The sequence below is a fragment of the Cherax quadricarinatus genome, chromosome 5 (assembly GCF_038502225.1).
Source record: "Cherax quadricarinatus isolate ZL_2023a chromosome 5, ASM3850222v1, whole genome shotgun sequence".
NCBI lineage: Eukaryota > Metazoa > Arthropoda > Malacostraca > Decapoda > Parastacidae > Cherax > Cherax quadricarinatus.
This window is the reverse complement of record NC_091296.1, coordinates 11711822-11731902: the sequence shown is the minus strand read 5'-3', so window position 1 is coordinate 11731902 and position 20081 is coordinate 11711822. Positions and strand designations below refer to the sequence as shown.

Here is a 20081-nt window from a genome sequence, read left to right as displayed (position 1 = left end):
GCTGCAAGAGCTTCAGCAGGAACAGTAACAGATCGCAGCTCAGAATCTTGCTGCAGAGGAGGAGGAAGAGAGATGAAAGAAGGTGCCTTCCTCAGAAATTAAGGAGATTTTTGAAATGTAGGGTAGGATGGAAAGATTTATGGAGAAACATCACCCTGAGAAGGATGTTGCAAGCCATATCGGCAACTTGTACAGTGACAGAGTCTTGGCCCATTTTAGAGAAGTTTTAAAGAGATGCCAGAAACAGAGTTCTCTGGACACTTGTTTTGTGAGACAGGACTCCAGTGACTCTCAAGGTGGTCCTAGTGGCATTAAGAAACAGAGAAGAGAAGTAACCCCAGAAAAGGACTTTGTACCTAAGGTGTTGATGGAAGGGGATTCCCCTTCCAAACAGTAACTAATCCAATCTCTCTCCTCCTCCAGTCTTCCATACACTAAGAAGAATCGCCAATAAAGGTAAGTGTTATGCTATTAATGTTTCATTCATCATGTCCTATTGTATTGTTTATGTACTACATCTATATTTAATATAAAAAAAATTTTTGTTTTAATACTTCTGGGTGTCAGGAATGGATTAATTGTATTTACATTATTTCTTATGGAGAAAATTGATTCCAATATCGTCTTTTTCGATAATCGTCGAACTTCCAGGAACGGATTAACGACGATAAACGAGGGACCACTGTATATACTTCTAAACTGTTGTATTCTGAGCACCTCTGCAAAAACAGTGATTATGTGTGAGTGAAGTGAAAGTGTTGAATGATGATGAAAGTATTTTCTTTTTGGGGATTTTCTTTCTTTTTGGGTCACCCTGCCTCGGTGGGAGACGGCCGACTTGTTAAAAAAAAAAAAAAAAAACTTTAGTTTTCCTCTTAGTCAAAATTATAGAAGTGAGATGGTTCCCCAGCAATTCAGGGTGTTGCACCCCTTAAACTCAACAACATATGGTAGTACGATGATAGCCTCAGACACTTTTGTTATTTTTTCTCTTTTTTTTTTCTCTTTGGTGGCTTGTACTTATTCATAAGATGGGTGAAAGCTTGTCTTATGACAGGTAATACAGTAATTATTAGAAAACATATTAAACATTACAGTACGGAATGAAATTATCTCAACATTAAAACTTTGTTTTTGAACAGTGCAAGAAATCAAGCTCTGATTAGTGCTCATTAGCAATGCTGTGTGGGTGTTGGTGCCACACTACTGATAATGTGCAGCATAATAAAAATTCTACAACCATAGTAACAAAGCTATACAGGTGGTGTTAAAACCACTTATGAGAGTTGCCACAAGTGAACTCTTTTTTGTTATTATTGTACTATACTCAAAACTACACTAATGGTGACTTAATAATTTCCAGTATATTAGAGTACTGTACATTAAAATTTTAGTAAAATGTCTATGATTTTCATTTAAATGCTCAGATTTGATTTGTATTTGAAGGCCATTGGAGGTAAAGATAAAACAGCTCATGACTGCAGGCTGTCTAATGAGTGAGATTCCCAGTAAAGCTGAAGTTCAGATTCAGCTGCATAAATAAGAACCTCAAATTCTCACCAAAGATATGCTAAAGATACAGCAACCTAATAAAGCAATTTTATTTATCAAAATCACTAAATGTTTGAGTTTCAGTAATATGAAAAGTGGATTGGGGCTCTGATCTACTCCTATACTCCAACAGAATGATGCCATAATGTGTATGAGAGCAATTAGAGAGAAATACACAATGCATCAATACTTACTTTCCAAGGTGACTCATGTCGTCTGCCGCTCTCTTCTTGATTTCTTTCTCTAAATCTACCACACTGTCTGTATCACTACTTTTATCTTTATTTTCCTTATCGTCATCATCCACCACAGCTGTTTCTTTGTCTATCTTTTCTACGGCCTTCTTACTTTCTTTTTCTGTTCCTTTTCCCTTTTCTTCATTAGTATCCTTCTTTACTGCACTTTCAGTTTCCTTTTTATCCCCATCTTTACCCCCATTTTCATCTTTCTTACTACACAAAACAGCATCACTGCCACTATCTTCCTTGTCCTTACTCTTTTCAGTGTCATTTTCCTTAGTGTCAGATTTGTCTTCACCCTTGTCACTCTTTTCACTCGCATCTGTCTCCATTTCTTCTTCCTTTTCACCATCTGTTTCCTTTTTAGTTTCCTCCACTTCTTCACCTGCTTCTATCCTTTTCTTCCTCTCCTCCTCCTCTAATTTCCTTCTTTCCTCTTGTTCTGCCTTTTCTTTTTCTTCTTGAATTTTCTTTTTCTTCTCTTCCTCCTCTTTCTCTTTCTTCTCAAATTCCTCAAGCTCTTTGTTGATTCTACGCAAGAAGGCTTTAATTGGTTCCTGCATAAATTAAAAAACGGGTATTACAGCTGAATAAACTGTCCAGAAATTCCATAGCAAAAATAGTCTTATTAACAAACATTCTCAACAAGAAATTTGTCCAAAACATCAGAGTATAATCAATAGCAAATATTTTAATTCCTGCAATTCATTTAAAGATTGTGCATGTTTTCTCTAAGCCTCTTAAAAAGAGTGGTTTGATAAATGTCACCATCAATGGACCAATCCATAATATGGTGAACAAAACTGAAAAATGTACTCTATAAACCTCAAACTGCAAAACAAAAAAAGGGCAAACTTAAAAAGTTCTCTACCTACTGACAAATGGGATGCTGCAGAAATGTTGCTTTAAACTGATAAAGAATAGCAAAAAGTAAGATATATATTACTTTATTATGTACAGTAGAGTCCTGACTTGCAACATTCCACACTTCAGAATCAATTAATGACTTGCAAATACTAATTTGCAGTTAATAGTCACAGTAAATATACAAAAAAATTTCAAGCTTTTCTCAAACATTTTTTCACCAAATGCATTCCTATTTTGCTAGTACTATTTTCTCAACACACCGGCCATCTCCCCCAGAGGAGAGGTGACCCAAAAAAGGAGAAAAAAATTCACCATTACTCATTCCATTACTATCTTGCCAGAGGCATGCTGATACTACATTTCAGATTCCTCCCCCCCAAGTTGCAAATATCCCCACACTACCTTCAGAGTGCAAGCACTCTACTATCCATCTCCAGCTAACTGATTTCCCTGAATCCCATCATAAATGTTACCTTGCTCACACTCCAACAGCTCTTCAAGTCATAAAAACCACTTCCCTTCACTCACTCCTAACACACACACACACTAACACACACACACTAACACACACACACTAACACACACACACTAACACACACACACACTAACACACACTAACACACACACACACACACACACACACACACACACACACACACACACACACACACACACACACACACTAACACACACTAACACACACACACTAACACACACACACACACACACACACACACACACACACACACACACAAGCCTGTCACATACAAAACCTCCTTTACTCAAACCTTCCAACTTTTCCTAGAACAACTGCCTTCCCTCCACTACAGATTTACACACCCTCCTTACTTTTTTTTCCATCCTCTTGAAATATTCAAACCACCTCAACAACCCCTCCTCAGCCCTCTGGATAATACTTTTAGTAACTCCACACCACCATCTAATCTCCAAACTACAAGCTTTCTCCCTAACATTCACACTACACTAAGGCCTCAAACAATCTCCACTGCCTCCAGCCTCCTCCTTATTGCAACATTCACAACCCATGCTTTACACCTACATAAGTGTGTTGGTACCACTATACTATCATTGTTTCCTGTTTTGCCTCCAAGAGTAACGCTCTCCACATATGCCTCAATACACAACCAACCTTTTTTTTTACCTCATCAATTTTATGGTCGGCAAGGGGAAAAGGTGGGTGGTGTTCATTTTCTGCTTGGAAGAGGGTGGTAAATAACTGTACTTGAAATAATTACAATTTCCCAATACCTAAATTAATAAATGTTTATGATTTGTCCTCTTTTTTTTCACCATATGCACTGACATTCTGTTTATGTTCATGTTTGGTAAACATTGGTCAACAGTAAAAAGGGAGAAAAAATTAGCATACAAGGTGGTTTTGGAATTTAAAAATGATAAGACAAAAAGCAGGAGGCTGAAAGAGCAGAGGAGTACAAAAGGAAAGCCAGAGAGAGAATGGTGGAGTCTTCACAAGGAAATTCTGCTGAGAATAATCTGTTTTGGATCAAGTTCAACAAGGTGAGTAAGGCTGACTAACAAACTGACTTTTTTTTTTTTTTCAACAAACCAGCCATATCCCACCGAGGCAGGGTGGGCCAAAAAGAAAAACAAAAGTTTCTCTTTTTAAATTTAGTAATCTATATGGGACAAGGGGTTACTAGCCCCTTGCTCTCAGCATTTTAGTCACCTCTTACAACATGCATGGCTTACGGAGGAAGAATTCTGTTCCACTTCCCCATGGAGATAAGAGGAAATAAACAAGAACTAGAAAGAAAATAGAAGAAAACCCAGAGGGGTGTGTATATACAGTGGAACCTCAAATTTTGAACGTATCACTTATTGAATGTTTCAAAAATAGAACCCTTTTTCCGAACCAACTTTGTCCCTATTATCGAACGCGCCCCTATTTTCGGACCTCCGGATACCGGACCTGTCCGCAAGCCTGCTCTGTCCGTGTCCCCGCGCAGGTGCCGTGAGCCAGTCAGGCTTTGTTGATGCTTGAGTGAACACTAACCTGCGCACTCATTCAAACATTTTACTATTATTTCATTGTGTTTAGTGCTTGTGGGACTATGAAATAAGCTACCATGGGCCCAAAGAAACTTGCTAGTGGTACCCCTGTGGTAAAGAAAGTGAGAAACATCATAGATGTGAAGAAGGAAATAATACCGAAGTATGAGTGTGTTGTGAGACCTGCTGAGCTTGCCAGGATGTATGGGAAAAACAAGTCGACCATCGGTTCTATCCTGGCAAAGAAAGAACAAATCAAGGAAGCTGATGTTTTGAAAGGTGTTAATATGCTAACCAAAAAAGACCACAAATAGTTGAAGAGGTTGAGTTGTTGTTGCTGTTTACCTGTTGTGGATCAAGGATGAAGAGATGGCAGGTGATAGTGTTCCAGAGACGATTATTTGCGAAAAGGCAAGGAAGTTGCATGCCGATCTGGTACAGAAAACTCTTGGAACCAGTTCAGTGACAGAACCATGTCCCATTTTAGGGAAATGTTAAAGAGGCACCAGAAACAGAGGACTGTGGGCAGTTATTTTGTGAGACAGGGGTCCAGTGACTCTCAAGCTGGCCCTAGTGGCAATAAAAGACAGAGAAGGGAAGTAACCCCAGAGAGGGCTTTACCTGAAGTCCTCATGGAGGGGGATTCTCCTTCCAAACACTAACCCCAACTCCCTCTCTCCTCCTCCCTATCTTCCAGATGCCATCACCAATCTTCAATGAAGGTAAGTAAAAATGTTATTTTATTTTATATGTGGGACTATGGACTGGGCCAGGCAGTACCTGCATAATACTTCTATGATTTGTACGATACTAATTAAGAGCGTAGCAAGCTCTGCCAGCACCTGCTCCAGGGTAAGTGTGTACTATATTATACATACAATAACCACTATGTTCTAGGTAGTAGGCTGGTAGACAGCAACCAACCAGGGAGGTACTACCATTCTGCCAAGTGAGTGTAAAACGAAAGCCTGTAATTGTTTTACATGATGGTAGGATTGCTGGTGTCCATTCTTCTGTCTCATGAACATGCAAGGTTTCAGGTACGTCTTGCTACTTCTACTTATGCTTAGGTCACACTACACATACATGTACAAGCATATATATACCTACATACCCCTCTGGGTTTTCTTCTATTTTCTTTAAATTCTTGTTCTTGTTTATTTCCTCTTATCTCCATGGGGAAGTGGAACAGAATTCTTCCTCCGTAAGCCATGCATGTCGTAAGAGGCGACTAAAATGCCGGGAGCAAGGGGCTAGTAACCCCTTCTCCTGTATATATTACTAAACGTAAAAGGAGAAACTTTCATTTTTCCTTTTGGGCCACCCCGCCTTGGTGGGATACGGCCAGTGTGTTGAAAGAAAGAGCCACTATTTTATTGCATTCTCTATTTTTCATTTATAAATTACGTACATTGTTCCAGCATTTTCCTTATGAAACTGTGATCTAGTGCAGCTAGCCTCACAAACACTCTGTTTTCTCTTATAATAAGAATATGGGAAGATACTAGTATACTCAGTGGGAGAGTAAATGACGGATGCTGCCACCACTTGCTGTCGCCATCACTCGTCATATTATGGTCTATTTTATTCATTCTAGAGTATATATTGTGTTTCTATGTTATTTATATTGTTTATTATGTTATATCAGATGAATTGTGATAGATAAATAAGCCATAGAGTTGATATTAGCATCATATTGAAGTGTATTTTGTCATGCCTCCTGAGAGCAGGAATTCCGCTGGAACGAATTAATTAATGGCTTTTTAATTAATTTAAATGAGGAAAATTGACTCGGCATATGAACAAATCAGGATACGAACAAGGTCACAAAACAGATTAAATCCGCAAGCCGAGGTTCTACTGTACTCAGACAGAGATGTGTGTCACCAACGTTGTTTAATGTATTTATTACTGGATCTGATACAAAGTGGGAGTTATGACAGTTGATGTTTGTTGATAAGACAGTTTAGAAGGATTCTGAAAACAAACTGTAAAGGTTGGTGGACAGATAACAAAGCAATTAAAATTTAACACTGAAAAGAGCAAGGTGATGAGAGTAACAAAAAGCCTAAGTAATGACAGACTGAATATCAACTGGAAGGAGCATCAAGGAAGTAGCTGTAATTTAGATATTTGGAAGTAGACATGTCAGGTGAACAGTAGAAAAGATGAAGGGGAAAAGAAAGTAGGTGGTGTGAAGAAGCATCTGTAAAAAGAAATAAGGCTTATCTATGGAAGCATGAAAAGGAATGTACCCAAGTTTAGTGGTACCAGCATTTATATGGGTGTGAGGCACAGGTTTTGAAGGCTGTAACAAGGAGGCTGTGGCATTGGAGATATGTTTGAGAATAAGGTACATATACAGTGAATATTATGAAGAGAATTCGGAGCGTAGTAATTAAAAGATGATGTCTGAGAAGCACTTACATTATAGATGTTTAAGATGAACAGATCAGAAACACACACAAGTGTAAAAGCAGATAAATGATAAAAAGGACCACAGAACATGAACACCATTAGGAAAAGTAAGTAAAATTAAGTATTTTAAAAAATATTAAGAAGTTCAAAGCAGGAACAGATCACTTATGGTGATTTAGATTGCAACTGGCTGACTTGTTGAAAAAAAAACATATAATTAATGCAGACTTAAGAAATTTATGCAAACCACTATTCTCAAATTTTACAACTTCAAACTAATGGGTTAAAAATATCACATGACACTATGTGGCTTGCAATTCACAAAATTTCAAACAATCCTTATTTTAAACCCTAAACCTACCTTTGGCTTCCCCTCCATAACGTAGGGCACAATAAACGATGGCGCCTCAATCACATAGGCGTCATCCTGCAAATGACCTAAACTGTTATAATATTGTTGCAGCTGGGCCAAATGCTGAGAGTTCATGGGAACCTGCCCACCTTGAGCCAGCAGTACCTGCAAAAGGCCAGGAAGGGAATTCAAGGTTAAGGTTGCAGGCTGAGCATGTGATTGGATTCTGATCAAGGGTCTACCTTTGATATACCTTCGATACACCTCTGATGAATTTCAAGAGTTTTTCTACTTCCGGAGCCCGGCGGTGGGCTGGGCTCCGGCAACAGATGGTCAGGCACCTCCTATAAACCTGACAAAATTAAGAGTACAGCCATAGAGAGCCTTGTATGTAGAGCATGCTCACTTATACTGTTTACACTGAAGCTGTTGGTGATCCCTCGATTTTTATTCTTAGCATAATTTGCTAACATTTAATTCTAGCTATGACTAGGATTAATAGTAATAGCTAGGGTTAAATTTTTTTTTTGTTAACATATCGGCTGTCTCCCACCAGGGCAGGGTGGCCCGAAAAAGAAAAACTTTCATCATACACTCCAGCACTGTCTTGCCAGAGGCACGCTTACACTACAGTTATAAAACTGCAACATTAACATCCTTCAGAGTGCAGACACTATTTCCCATCTCCAGGACTCAAGTCCGGTCTGCCGGTTTCCCTGAATCTCTTCATAAATTTTACCTTGCTGACACTCCAACAGCACGTCAAGTCCTAAAAACCATTTGTCTCCATACACTATCAAACATGCTCACGTATGCTTGCTGGAAGTCCAAGCCCCTCGCACACAAAACTTCCTTTAAATGTTAGCAAAATCTGCTAAAAATCAAAATCAAGGGATCACCAACAACTTCATTATAAACAATGTAAGTGACTAGGAATAACCCTTTGAGCATCCAGACCCCCAATCTAAAAATTCCCCACAGGGTCCAAGAATTCAGTAAAAAAAAAAAATATTATTAAATGGTAGAGAATCTTTTTCTGAAGGCAATAAAACAAAGTATGAAATTTGACCAAAAATTGGCAAAATTATGCTCTCACAAATTTTGTGTTGGCGATATTTATGCATTGGCAATTTTGCCCACTCTGACTCCTATTTTCAGCCAATTACATTGTTCCATTAGACCAAAATCTTAGCAATTTCGCTAGTACACCTACCATCCAACTTATAACCTGCTCGACATACGATCACTCGACTTACAACCATGTTTTTTATGCCAGATTTCTGGGAAATAAACAACTGTTTTCATTGTGCACAGTGTTTATCCTAAACCTTATGGTATAAAATACAGCACTAACAGCATAAAAAGTAAAGTAAAAAATGAAATACCAAAATAAAACAATAAAATAAAATCATTACAAAAGCGTGATGTTGATATTCAGTAGTAAGGTTTGACTTGCATCAATTTTTGACTTACGACCGGTTGGTTGGAACCAAGCTTGGTTGTAAGTTGGATGGTACCTGTATATATTCCATTTTATCTATTGAGCATAAGAAATTGCCCAATCAACTATTTCAACTACTCAATAATGTGATCAGAAATTGCTAATTTGGCCAATTTCACACAAAGTTCGAAAAGTTCCAATTTCAAAATAGGGTCCAAAATAAACAATGCAGAAATTCCTGGCACTAAAGTAACATTTCCTCTATTTATTAGTTATGCTTCCAGGCTTTACAGATGAATTCAATTTTGATTTTTATTCAAAAAGAATTTTTATTCACACTAAAAAATACAAGATTTACCGTTATGCAATACTGTAATAATTGTATAAATAATATAAGGAAGAAGTGAATGTTTTCAGATACTTGGGAGTTGACATGTCGGCGGAAGGATTTATGAAGGTTGAGGTTAAGCATAGAATTGATGAGGGAAAAAAGGCGAGTGGTGCATTGAGGTATATGTGGAGACAAAAAACATTATCTATGGAGGCAAAGGGGAAAATGTATGAAAGTATAGTAGTACCAACACTCTTATATGGGTGTGAAGCTTGGGTTGTGAATGCAGCAGCGAGGAGGCTGTTGGAGGCAGTGGAGATGAATAACAAAAAAAGGCACAATACTGTGACTGGAACGATACACAAATAACCCGCACATAGAAGAGAGGAGCTTACGACGACGTTTCGGTCCGACTTGGACCATTTACAAAGTCACAGTGTGACTTTGTAAATGGTCCAAGTCGGACCGAAACATCGTCCTAACCTCCTCTCTTCTATGTGCGGGTTATTTGTGCAGTAGAGATGTCCTGTCTAAGGGCAATGTGTGGTGTAAATATTATGCAGAAAATTAGGAGTGTGGAAATTAGGAGAAGGTGTGGAGTTAATAAAAGTATTAGTCAGAGGGCTGAAGAGGAGTTGTTGAGGTGGTTTGATCATTTAGAGAGAATGGATCAAAGTAGAATGACATAGAGAGCATTTAAATCTGTAGGGGAAGGAAGACGGGGTAGGGGTCGTCCTCAAAAAGGTTGGAAGGAAGGGGTAAGGGAGGTTTTGTGGGCGAGGGGCTTGGACTTCAGCAGGCGTGCATGAGCGTGTTCGATAGAAGTGAATGGAGACGAATGGTATTTGGGACTTGATGATCTGTTGGAGTGTTAGCAGGGTAATATTTAGTGAAGGGATTCAGGGAAACCGGTCATTTTTATATAGCCGGACTCGAGTTCTAGAAATGGGAAGTACAATGCCTGCACTCTAAAGGAGGGGTTTTTGGGATATTAGCAGTTTGGAGGGATATGTTGTGTATCTTTATACGTATATGCTTCTAAACTGTTGTGTTCTGAGCACCTCTGCAAAAACAGTGATTATGTGTGAGTGAGGTGAAAGTGTTGAATGATGATGAAAGTATTTTCTTTTTGGGGATTTTCTTTCTTTTTGGGTCACCCTGCCTCGGTAGGAGACGGCCGACTTGTTAAAAAAAAAAGTGCATTCGTGTGTGGACGTTAGACGCACCAGCTGACATGTATTGGATGCGTGATGCGATTTGTTTACTCGAACATCGGCAAAAACTTAACATTTCCGCTACTTTGAGCTCAATTTCATGCTATTTTCAGTATTAAAACAAATCAAAATGATCTCTATTTCTATATCTTCCATTCTATCCAATGAGACCAAGAAACCATGAATACAACTGTAAAAAACACACAAAAAACACAAAATCACTGATTAAATCCAAAAACACAATTGCAGTTTTTTCTCATTATGCACTGCATGCTGCAGGATTTGTTTTATATGGTGCAAACTTACCACATGGATGCATTCTCTCATATCTTGGCCCAAATTTACCGCTCACAGCATGTCTGAGTGAGCTGAGCTCATGACATAGTACTATAGCTTGGACCCTGGCTTCAAAGCTGTAGAACTAACGGGACAGACCCTCAAAGGGTTAATCATAATATCAACTTGTCAATAACCATAGATACTGACAAGTTAATCAAGTTGTCAAATTAAGGTCCTAGAACCACATTCCTTCATGACTGAACAAGATATTACCTGGAGAGAGTTTCGGGGGTCAACGCCCCCGCGGCCCGGTATTACAGTATTACATAAAAAATTACCCAGGGACAGATTAAAGCACATAAAGCAACAACTCTGCTTAGATGAAATATTAAAAAAAAAAAAATTAGACAAACAATGAGAGTCATAGCAGAAGGCCTACAACTTAAAATTCTGTGGCTTCAAGTGCCCCAGACGTCCCCCAAGCAGAATCACAAATCCACGATGAAACAGTCAACTATGAAACAGCGAACCTGAAAATTCAGAAATTTGTGACTGGTTTTTTAGTTCCAATAAAATTCTAAAATTTACCACTTTCTGAACTGTAGTACTTCAACAGTCTTTGTAAGTACAACAATAACTAAACATGCTGCATATATACAGTTTAAATTTCAAAATCAGTGGGTCAGAGGTTTACTGTGGGTCTGGCAAAAAGCAAAATTCTGACAAGGATTACGAATGAAGAATGCCAGAAAATTTGAACTGTAAACATCTATATGTGGATGCACGGATCAAGTACAGGATGTGTACACGTGTTTTGTGCGTGTTTTGTACTCGCCTAATTGTGGTTGAAGGGGTCGAGACTCAGCTCCTGGCCCCGCCTCTTCACTGAGTGCTACTAGGCCCTCTCTCTCCCCCTGCTTGCTCCATGAGCATTATCATACCTCATCTTAAAGCTATGTATGGTTCCTGCCTCCACTACCTCGCTTGCTAGGCTATTCCACTTCCTGACGACTGTGACTGAAGAAATATTTCCTAACATCCCTCTGACTCATCTGGGTCTTCAATTTCCAATTGTGACCTCTTGTTTATGTGTCCCCTCTCTGGAACGTCCTGTCTCTGCCCACCTTGTCTAATCCACGCAGTATTTTATTTGTTGTTATCATGTCTCCCCTAACCCTCCTGTCCTCCAGTGTTATCAGGCCGATTTCCCTTAACTTCTCTTCGTAGGACATTCCCCTTAGCTCTGGAACTAACCTTGTTGCAAACCTTCGCACTCTCTCTAATTTCTTGATGTGCTTGATCACTGCATACTCCAATATGGGCCTGACGTACACGGTGTACAGTCAGGGCCGGATTAAGAAGTCTCCGGGCCCTAGGCTATTCAGATTGGCGGGGCCCCTTTGAGTTACTAGTAAGCGAAGCGACCCCTTCCAGCTTGGGGGGGGGGGGTTGGTGTGAGCCTGTTTAAGGTCTAATTAAATACATTCTGGCTATTTAGATTAAATTTAATAGGGAAAGTACATCAAGACAACCAAAACCATTTACCAACAGCCATTATAACTATCTTGTTAAATCATGCATTTTAAAGAGAATAAACTCAAGACAGCATAGTATTACTAGATTAGGCTATTAAAGTAGTGGCATCATTTTTTTATTTTTTTTTATTATCACACCGGCCGATTCCCACCAAGGCAGGGTGGCCCGAAAAAGAAAAACTTTCACCATCATTCACTCCATCACTGTCTTGCCAGAAGGGTGCTTTACACTACAGTTTTTAAACTGCAACATTAACACCCCTCCTTCAGAGTGCAGGCACTGTACTTCCCATCTCCAGGACTCAAGTCCGGCCTGCCGGTTTCCCTGAATCCCTTCATAAATGTTACTTTGCTCACACTCCAACAGCACGTCAAGTATTAAAAACCATTTGTCTCCATTCACTCCTATCAAACACGCTCAAGCATGCCTGCTGGAAGTCCAAGCCCCTCGCACACAAAACCTCCTTTACCCCCTCCCTCCAACCCTTCCTAGGCCGACCCCTACCCCGCCTTCCTTCCACTACAGACTGATACACTCTTGAAGTCATTCTGTTTCGCTCCATTCTCTCTACATGTCCGAACCACCTCAACAACCCTTCCTCAGCCCTCTGGACAACAGTTTTGGTAATCCCGCACCTCCTCCTAACTTCCAAACTACGAATTCTCTGCATTATATTCACACCACACATTGCCCTCAGACATGACATCTCCACTGCCTCCAGCCTTCTCCTCGCTGCAACATTCATCACCCACGCTTCACACCCATATAAGAGCGTTGGTAAAACTATACTCTCATACATTCCCCTCTTTGCCTCCAAGGACAAAGTTCTTTGTCTCCACAGACTCCTAAGTGCACCACTCACTCTTTTTCCCTCATCAATTCTATGATTCACCTCATCTTTCATAGACCCATCCGCTGACACGTCCACTCCCAAATATCTGAATACGTTCACCTCCTCCATACTCTCTCCCTCCAATCTGATATTCAATCTTTCATCACCTAATCTTTTTGTTATCCTCATAACCTTACTCTTTCCTGTATTCACCTTTAATTTTCTTCTTTTGCACACCCTACCAAATTCATCCACCAATCTCTGCAACTTCTCTTCAGAATCTCCCAAGAGCACAGTGTCATCAGCAAAGAGCAGCTGTGACAACTCCCACTTTGTGTGTGATTCTTTATCTTTTAACTCCACGCCTCTTGCCAAGACCCTCGCATTTACTTCTCTTACAACCCCATCTATAAATATATTAAACAACCACGGTGACATCACACATCCTTGTCTAAGGCCTACTTTTACTGGGAAAAAATTTCCCTCTTTCCTACATACTCTAACTTGAGCCTCACTATCCTCGTAAAAACTCTTCACTGCTTTCAGTAACCTACCTCCTACACCATACACTTGCAACATCTGCCACATTGCCCCCCTATCCACCCTGTCATACGCCTTTTCCAAATCCATAAATGCCACAAAGACCTCTTTAGCCTTATCTAAATACTGTTCACTTATATGTTTCACTGTAAACACCTGGTCCACACACCCCCTACCTTTCCTAAAGCCTCCTTGTTCATCTGCTATCCTATTCTCCGTCTTACTCTTAATTCTTTCAATTATAACTCTACCATACACTTTACCAGGTACACTCAACAGACTTATCCCCCTATAATTTTTGCACTCTCTTTTATCCCCTTTGCCTTTATACAAAGGAACTATGCATGCTCTCTGCCAATCCCTAGGTACCTTACCCTCTTCCATACATTTATTAAACAATTGCACCAACCACTCCAAAACTATATCCCCACCTGCTTTTAACATTTCTATCTTTATCCCATCAATCCCGGCTGCCTTACCCCCTTTCATTTTACCTACTGCCTCACGAACTTCCCCCACACTCACAACTGGCTCTTCCTCACTCCTACAAGATGTTATTCCTCCTTGCCCTATACACGAAATCACAGCTTCCCTATCTTCATCAACATTTAACAATTCCTCAAAATATTCCTTCCATCTTCCCAATACCTCTAACTCTCCATTTAATAACTCTCCTCTCCTATTTTTAACTGACAAATCCATTTGTTCTCTAGGCTTTCTTAACTTGTTAATCTCACTCCAAAACTTTTTCTTATTTTCAACAAAATTTGTTGATAACATCTCACCCACTCTCTCATTTGCTCTCTTTTTACATTGCTTCACCACTCTCTTAACCTCTCTCTTTTTCTCCATATACTCTTCCCTCCTTGCATCACTTCTACTTTGTAAAAACTTCTCATATGCTAACTTTTTCTCCCTTACTACTCTCTTTACATCATCATTCCACCAATCGCTCCTCTTCCCTCCTGCACCCACTTTCCTGTAACCACAAACTTCTGCTGAACACTCTAACACTACATTTTTAAACCTACCCCATACCTCTTCGACCCCATTGCCTATGCTCTCATTAGCCCATCTATCCTCCAATAGCTGTTTATATCTTACCCTAACTGCCTCCTCTTTTAGTTTATAAACCTTCACCTCTCTCTTCCCTGATGCTTCTATTCTCCTTGTATCCCATCTACCTTTTACTCTCAGTGTAGCTACAACTAGAAAGTGATCTGATATATCTGTGGCCCCTCTATAAACATGTACATCCTGAAGTCTACTCAACAGTCTTTTATCTACCAATACATAATCCAACAAACTACTGTCATTTCGCCCTACATCATATCGTGTATACTTATTTATCCTCTTTTTCTTAAAATATGTATTACCTATAACTAAACCCCTTTCTATACAAAGTTCAATCAAAGGGCTCCCATTATCATTTACACCTGGCACCCCAAACTTACCTACCACACCCTCTCTAAAAGTTTCTCCTACTTTAGCATTCAAGTCCCCTACCACAATTACTCTCTCACTTGGTTCAAAGGCTCCTATACATTCACTTAACATCTCCCAAAATCTCTCTCTCTCCTCTGCATTCCTCTCTTCTCCAGGTGCATACACGCTTATTATGACCCACTTCTCGCATCCAACCTTTACTTTAATCCACATAATTCTTGAATTTACACATTCATATTCTCTTTTCTCCTTCCATAACTGATCATTTAACATTACTGCTACCCCTTCCTTTGCTCTAACTCTCTCAGATACTCCAGATTTAATCCCATTTATTTCCCCCCACTGAAACTCTCCTACCCCCTTCAGCTTTGTTTCGCTTAGGGCCAGGACATCCAACTTCTTTTCATTCATAACATCAGCAATCATCTGTTTCTTGTCATCCGCACTACATCCACGCACATTTAAGCAACCCAGTTTTATAAAGTTTTTCTTCTTCTCTTTTTTAGTAATTGTATACAGGAGAAGGGGTTACTAGCCCATTGCTCCCGGCATTTTAGTCGCCTCATACGACACGCATGGCTTACGGAGGAAAGATTCTTTTCCACTTCCCCATGGACAATAGAAGAAATAAAAAGAACAAGAGCTATTTAGAAAAAGGAGAAAAACCTAGATGTATGTATATATATATATGCATGTGCGTGTCTGTGAAGTGTGACCAAAGTGTTAGTAGGAGTAGCAAGATATCCCTGTTATCTTAGCGTGTTTATGAGACAGAAAAAGAAACCAGCAATCCTACCATCATGCAAAACAATTACAGGTTTTTGTTTCACAGTCATCTGGCAGGACGGTAGTACTTCCCTGGGTGGTTGCTGTCTACCAACCTACAACCTATGTACATATTATATTCAGCATAACCACTACAGCACTATTATTCCCTTTATAAATCACTGACCATTATTGTTATCATTGCATCATGCATAAGACTATCAAATCATGTAAACTCAAGAAAGTGAAGAATTGTTTATATTCACAGGCACTTCTTAAATAAACTTTTTTCTGGATTTCATATTGGCAAAATCATCAATTATATTCTGAAAATCAATATTTCTTGTTAGATCAGACTCAATGGTCAACAAGGCTAGGTTACACAATTTGTCTTGGCTCATTGTTGAACGGAGCTGGTTTTTCACTCTCTTCAAAACAGAAAATGAACGTTCTCCTTCACAGTTAGTAGCTGGAAGTGTTAGGTAAAGGCGATACACTATGTCAACATTAGGGAAGGTTTCTGAGATACCTGCATTTCTTAAATGTTTCAAAGCAGCTGAGGGGGCACATTTTTCAGGTGGAGCTTTAATCTGATTTATATACCCAGAAAAATGAACTATTTCTTCAACAAATGTGTCCTGAACATCTGCTGAAAGGTGTTGTTGCAACTTTAATGCAGCTTCTCTCAATTCTGCATCTGGCATAGTAGTAATTTTGAACAGAAATCCAAACTTGTCATTGAGATTCTGGTAGATTTCTTTTCTTTTCACCAATTCTGTAATCAGAATTGTCTGGCTTTTCAAAATTGCGTTTCCTCTTCCTTGACCGCTGATGATCAGCCCGGTAACTGTAGTCTTTCACCAGCAGTTTAGCTTTCTCTTCAAACATTTCAAAAGCTTCATCATTGCGAAGTGAGCTTACAAATTCCACTAAGCCTGCATAGAGGTTAGCACAAGTAGCCATTTCAATTTCAATTTTCTGAAGTGTCTTGTTCGTGGCATTTAACCGTTCCAGTATACAGTCCCAAAGCACACAGAGTAAGGCCAATTCAAAATCTTCCAATTTTGATGCTAAGCTGGCTGCTTCGCTTCTTGTAGTTGTTGTCTGGTCTTCATCCTCTGCTATTTGGATCAAAGCAGAACGTATTTCAGCAAAGCTGTCTTTCAAAGCATGTGTTGCATCATGCTGCGCTGACCACCTTGTTGTTGATAATGATTTGATGACATATCCATGAATGGTTGACTTGAGTATACTCCACCGATGCGTTGAAGCAGAGAAAAAATTAAAGAGTGCTTGTAAAAGTCCAAAAAATGAAACTGCAGCGACACAACACTCTGCAGCACATGACCCAACAAGATTAAGAGAGACATGTGCAACTCTTGGGTATTTTTATTGAGGAAACGTTTTGCCACACAGTGGCTTCATCAGTCCATACAAAGGAGAATCTTGAAGAACAGGAGGAGAATGAGGTAATCAGTCCCTCAACCTTGAGTCGATGTGGTCAGTCCATCAATCTTGAATAGAATACGGCATACGTGCGGAGAAGGAGCTTATAAACCGTTGGTAGGAGAGGTGCAGCAGTCATAGGTGGTGTCACATTTGTTCAATGTGGAAGTAGGTCGTGCCCAAGAATTAGAATTCGCTTGCCTAATTCTTGGGCACGTGGTAGGATGTCTCTTATACCTTCGCCATGCTTTGTACTTAGCAGTAGTAGCCTCTCTACAATGAAAGCCAAACCAAGGCTGATCTGCATGCTTCGTCATATTTTGCCGGTGAGGAATGTGTTCTTGTTGTAGATTAAGGATGTGTCCAGTGAAGGCTTTCACTTGGTTGTCAGCATCCCTTTGGAGAAGAGCATTCCAATCGGTGGTGGCTAGCTCAGAGCAAAGGGTTGGCCAATTACCTCTTCCCCATAGCCAGGTTGTGCGTGTAGACACCTTGTCTCGTTCTGTTGGGATCTTAAGTGTCGTAAAAACAGCCTTGTGGTCAGACGATCCAACATAGCCGAGGGGTTGACAAGTGACTATGCCTTCTGCCAGATCGCTCACTACTGGGTCAAGGGAGGAGCCAGAGATGTGAGTAGGGAAATCAATAAAGTTTCTCATGTCAAACACTGCAAGAACGTCATCGAAGTCCCTCTGTGTAAGGTGCTGGTTGAGGTCACCAACAATTATGATATGTTGACAGTTGTGTTGTAGCAGAAGGGAGTCAATATTTTCCATTAGGAAGTTGATGGGGTCTGCATGTTGCCACTGAGGTCTGTACATTGCACATGCTAGTACAGTGGACCCCCAGTATTCGATGGCATCGGTATTCGATGCATTATATCGCAAAAAAATTTCCTCGGTATTCGATTGAAAACCCGGTATTCAATACGATTCGTACGAGACCTGTCCACATGTGGCCTGAACTGCCCCGTGTGTGCCAGTGTTTACAAGCCAGCAAGTGTGCGCGCATCTAAGGATACATTCGGTACATTCCATATTATCCATATTATCACTGTGTTTGGTGCTTGTTTCTGCGAAATAAGTCACCATGGGCCCCAAGAAAGCTTCTAATGCCAACCCTTCGAGAAAAAAGTCGCTAATGACTTATGAAATGAAGAAAGAGATAATTGCAAAGTACGAAAGTGGAGTGCGTGTGTCGGAGCTGGTTAGGTTGTATAATAAACCCCAATCAACCATCTCTACTACAGTGACCAGGAAAAAGGCAATCAAGGAAGCTGTTCTTGCGAAAGGTGCAACTGTGATTACGAAACAGCGACCGCAAGTGTTAGAAAATGTTGAGAGATTGTTATTGGTGTGGATAAATGAAAAACAGATAGCAGGAGATAGCATCTCTCAAGCGATCATTTGTGAAAAGGCTAGGCAGTTGCATGACGATTTGGTAAAGAAACTGCCTGCAACTAGTGGTGATGTGAGTGAATTTAAGGCCAGCAAAGGTTGGTTTGAAAGATTTAAGAATCGTAGTGGCATACATAGTGTGATTAGGCATGGTGAGGTTGCCAGTTATGTTGTGCGACAGAAGTCCAGTGACTCTCAACTGGTCCTAGTGGCATTAAAAGAAGAAGGGAAGTAACCCCGGAAAAGGACTTGCTACCTTAAGTCCTAATGGAAGGGGATTCCCCTTCTAAACACTAACACCTCTCCCCTCCTCCCATCCCATCAATCATCACCAGATCTTCATTAAAGGTAAGTGTATTTTATTGTTATTGTAATTATTCTTTTGCATTAAACTTAATATTTCATGTAGTAAATTTTTTTTTTCATACTTTTGTGTGTCTTGCACGGATTAATTTGATTTCCATTATTTCTTATGGGGAAAATTGATTCAGTTTTCGATATTTTCAGTATTCGATGAGCTCTCAGGAACGGATTAATATCGAATACCAGGGGTCCACTGTACAGAGGTACTAGTGTTTATGCAGAGCTTGAAGAACATCATTTCAAGATGTGTAGGGGTGGCAACATCAATGTGCTGGGCATGAACACTTTTAGAGAACCACACAACACCACCAGCTCCTTGCCCTTGCCTGTCTCTTCTCATCCATGAGGTATAGCCAGCAATTCTTGCAAATTTTTCTGGAGTCCTGTCATCCAAAAATGTTTCAACAACAGCTATCATGTCGGGACGTCGAGTGTTCACAAAACTGTGTGAGCTCTCCAACATTAGTAATGAAACCTCTAATGTTGGCCGACAGGATGCTGATAAACTGGCTCCTCATGATATGGTGGGTGTGTAGGGCTTGTAAGGTGCCTGCCCTTGAGAGAGGTAGGGTACTGAGGCTGCTGCAGGGATGTAGGTCTGTGGTCTTGTATAAGGCACAATACCACCTGCTGGGCTGGGATAGGAGTAGCTGAGTGGGTGACGTGTGAGTGTGTTCACCAATTCAGAGATCCTGCTGGTTTGTTCTGAGAACAGGTCTCTAAACAGGTGGTCCTGTCTGTCAAGTTCCTTTTTCTTCCAACACTGGTCCTCCTGATGTCCTTTCTTGTAGCAGTAATTGCACCTGGTATCTCGCAAGCAGTTGTTGGCAGTGTGCCCCTTCCGGTGACAGCGAGAGCACAGCCTAGGTGCCTGGGAGGGTGGACCATGATTTGTTGCACCTCCTGTGTTTTGCAGATTTGTCCTCAGGTTCTGCCGCTGGAACTGTGTTAGTGGAGGGTGAGATGGCTGTAGATGTCTTCCTCCTCCACGTCCTCTGCCCTGTCCTCTACCAGTTCTGACAGATGTGTCCCT

General features: G+C 40.2%; 1 protein-coding gene across 13 annotated transcripts in view; it reads right to left on the bottom strand.

The window, feature by feature from the left end:
- The window catches only part of MEP-1, a 156409-nt gene that overhangs the window by 70864 nt on the left and 65464 nt on the right, over positions 1 to 20081 (bottom strand). For 11 of the 13 annotated variants that reach the window (XM_070100079.1, XM_053771162.2, XM_070100076.1 and 8 more), the window contains 2 exons: positions 7468 to 7623; positions 1746 to 2347 (listed from right to left, as the gene is read on the bottom strand). In XM_070100079.1, the coding sequence (XP_069956180.1) occupies positions 1746 to 2347; positions 7468 to 7623 (758 nt within the window). The remainder of the gene's footprint in view (positions 1 to 1745; positions 2348 to 7467; positions 7624 to 20081) is intronic. The other 2 variants (XM_070100115.1, XM_070100129.1) reach the window with 1 other exon arrangement.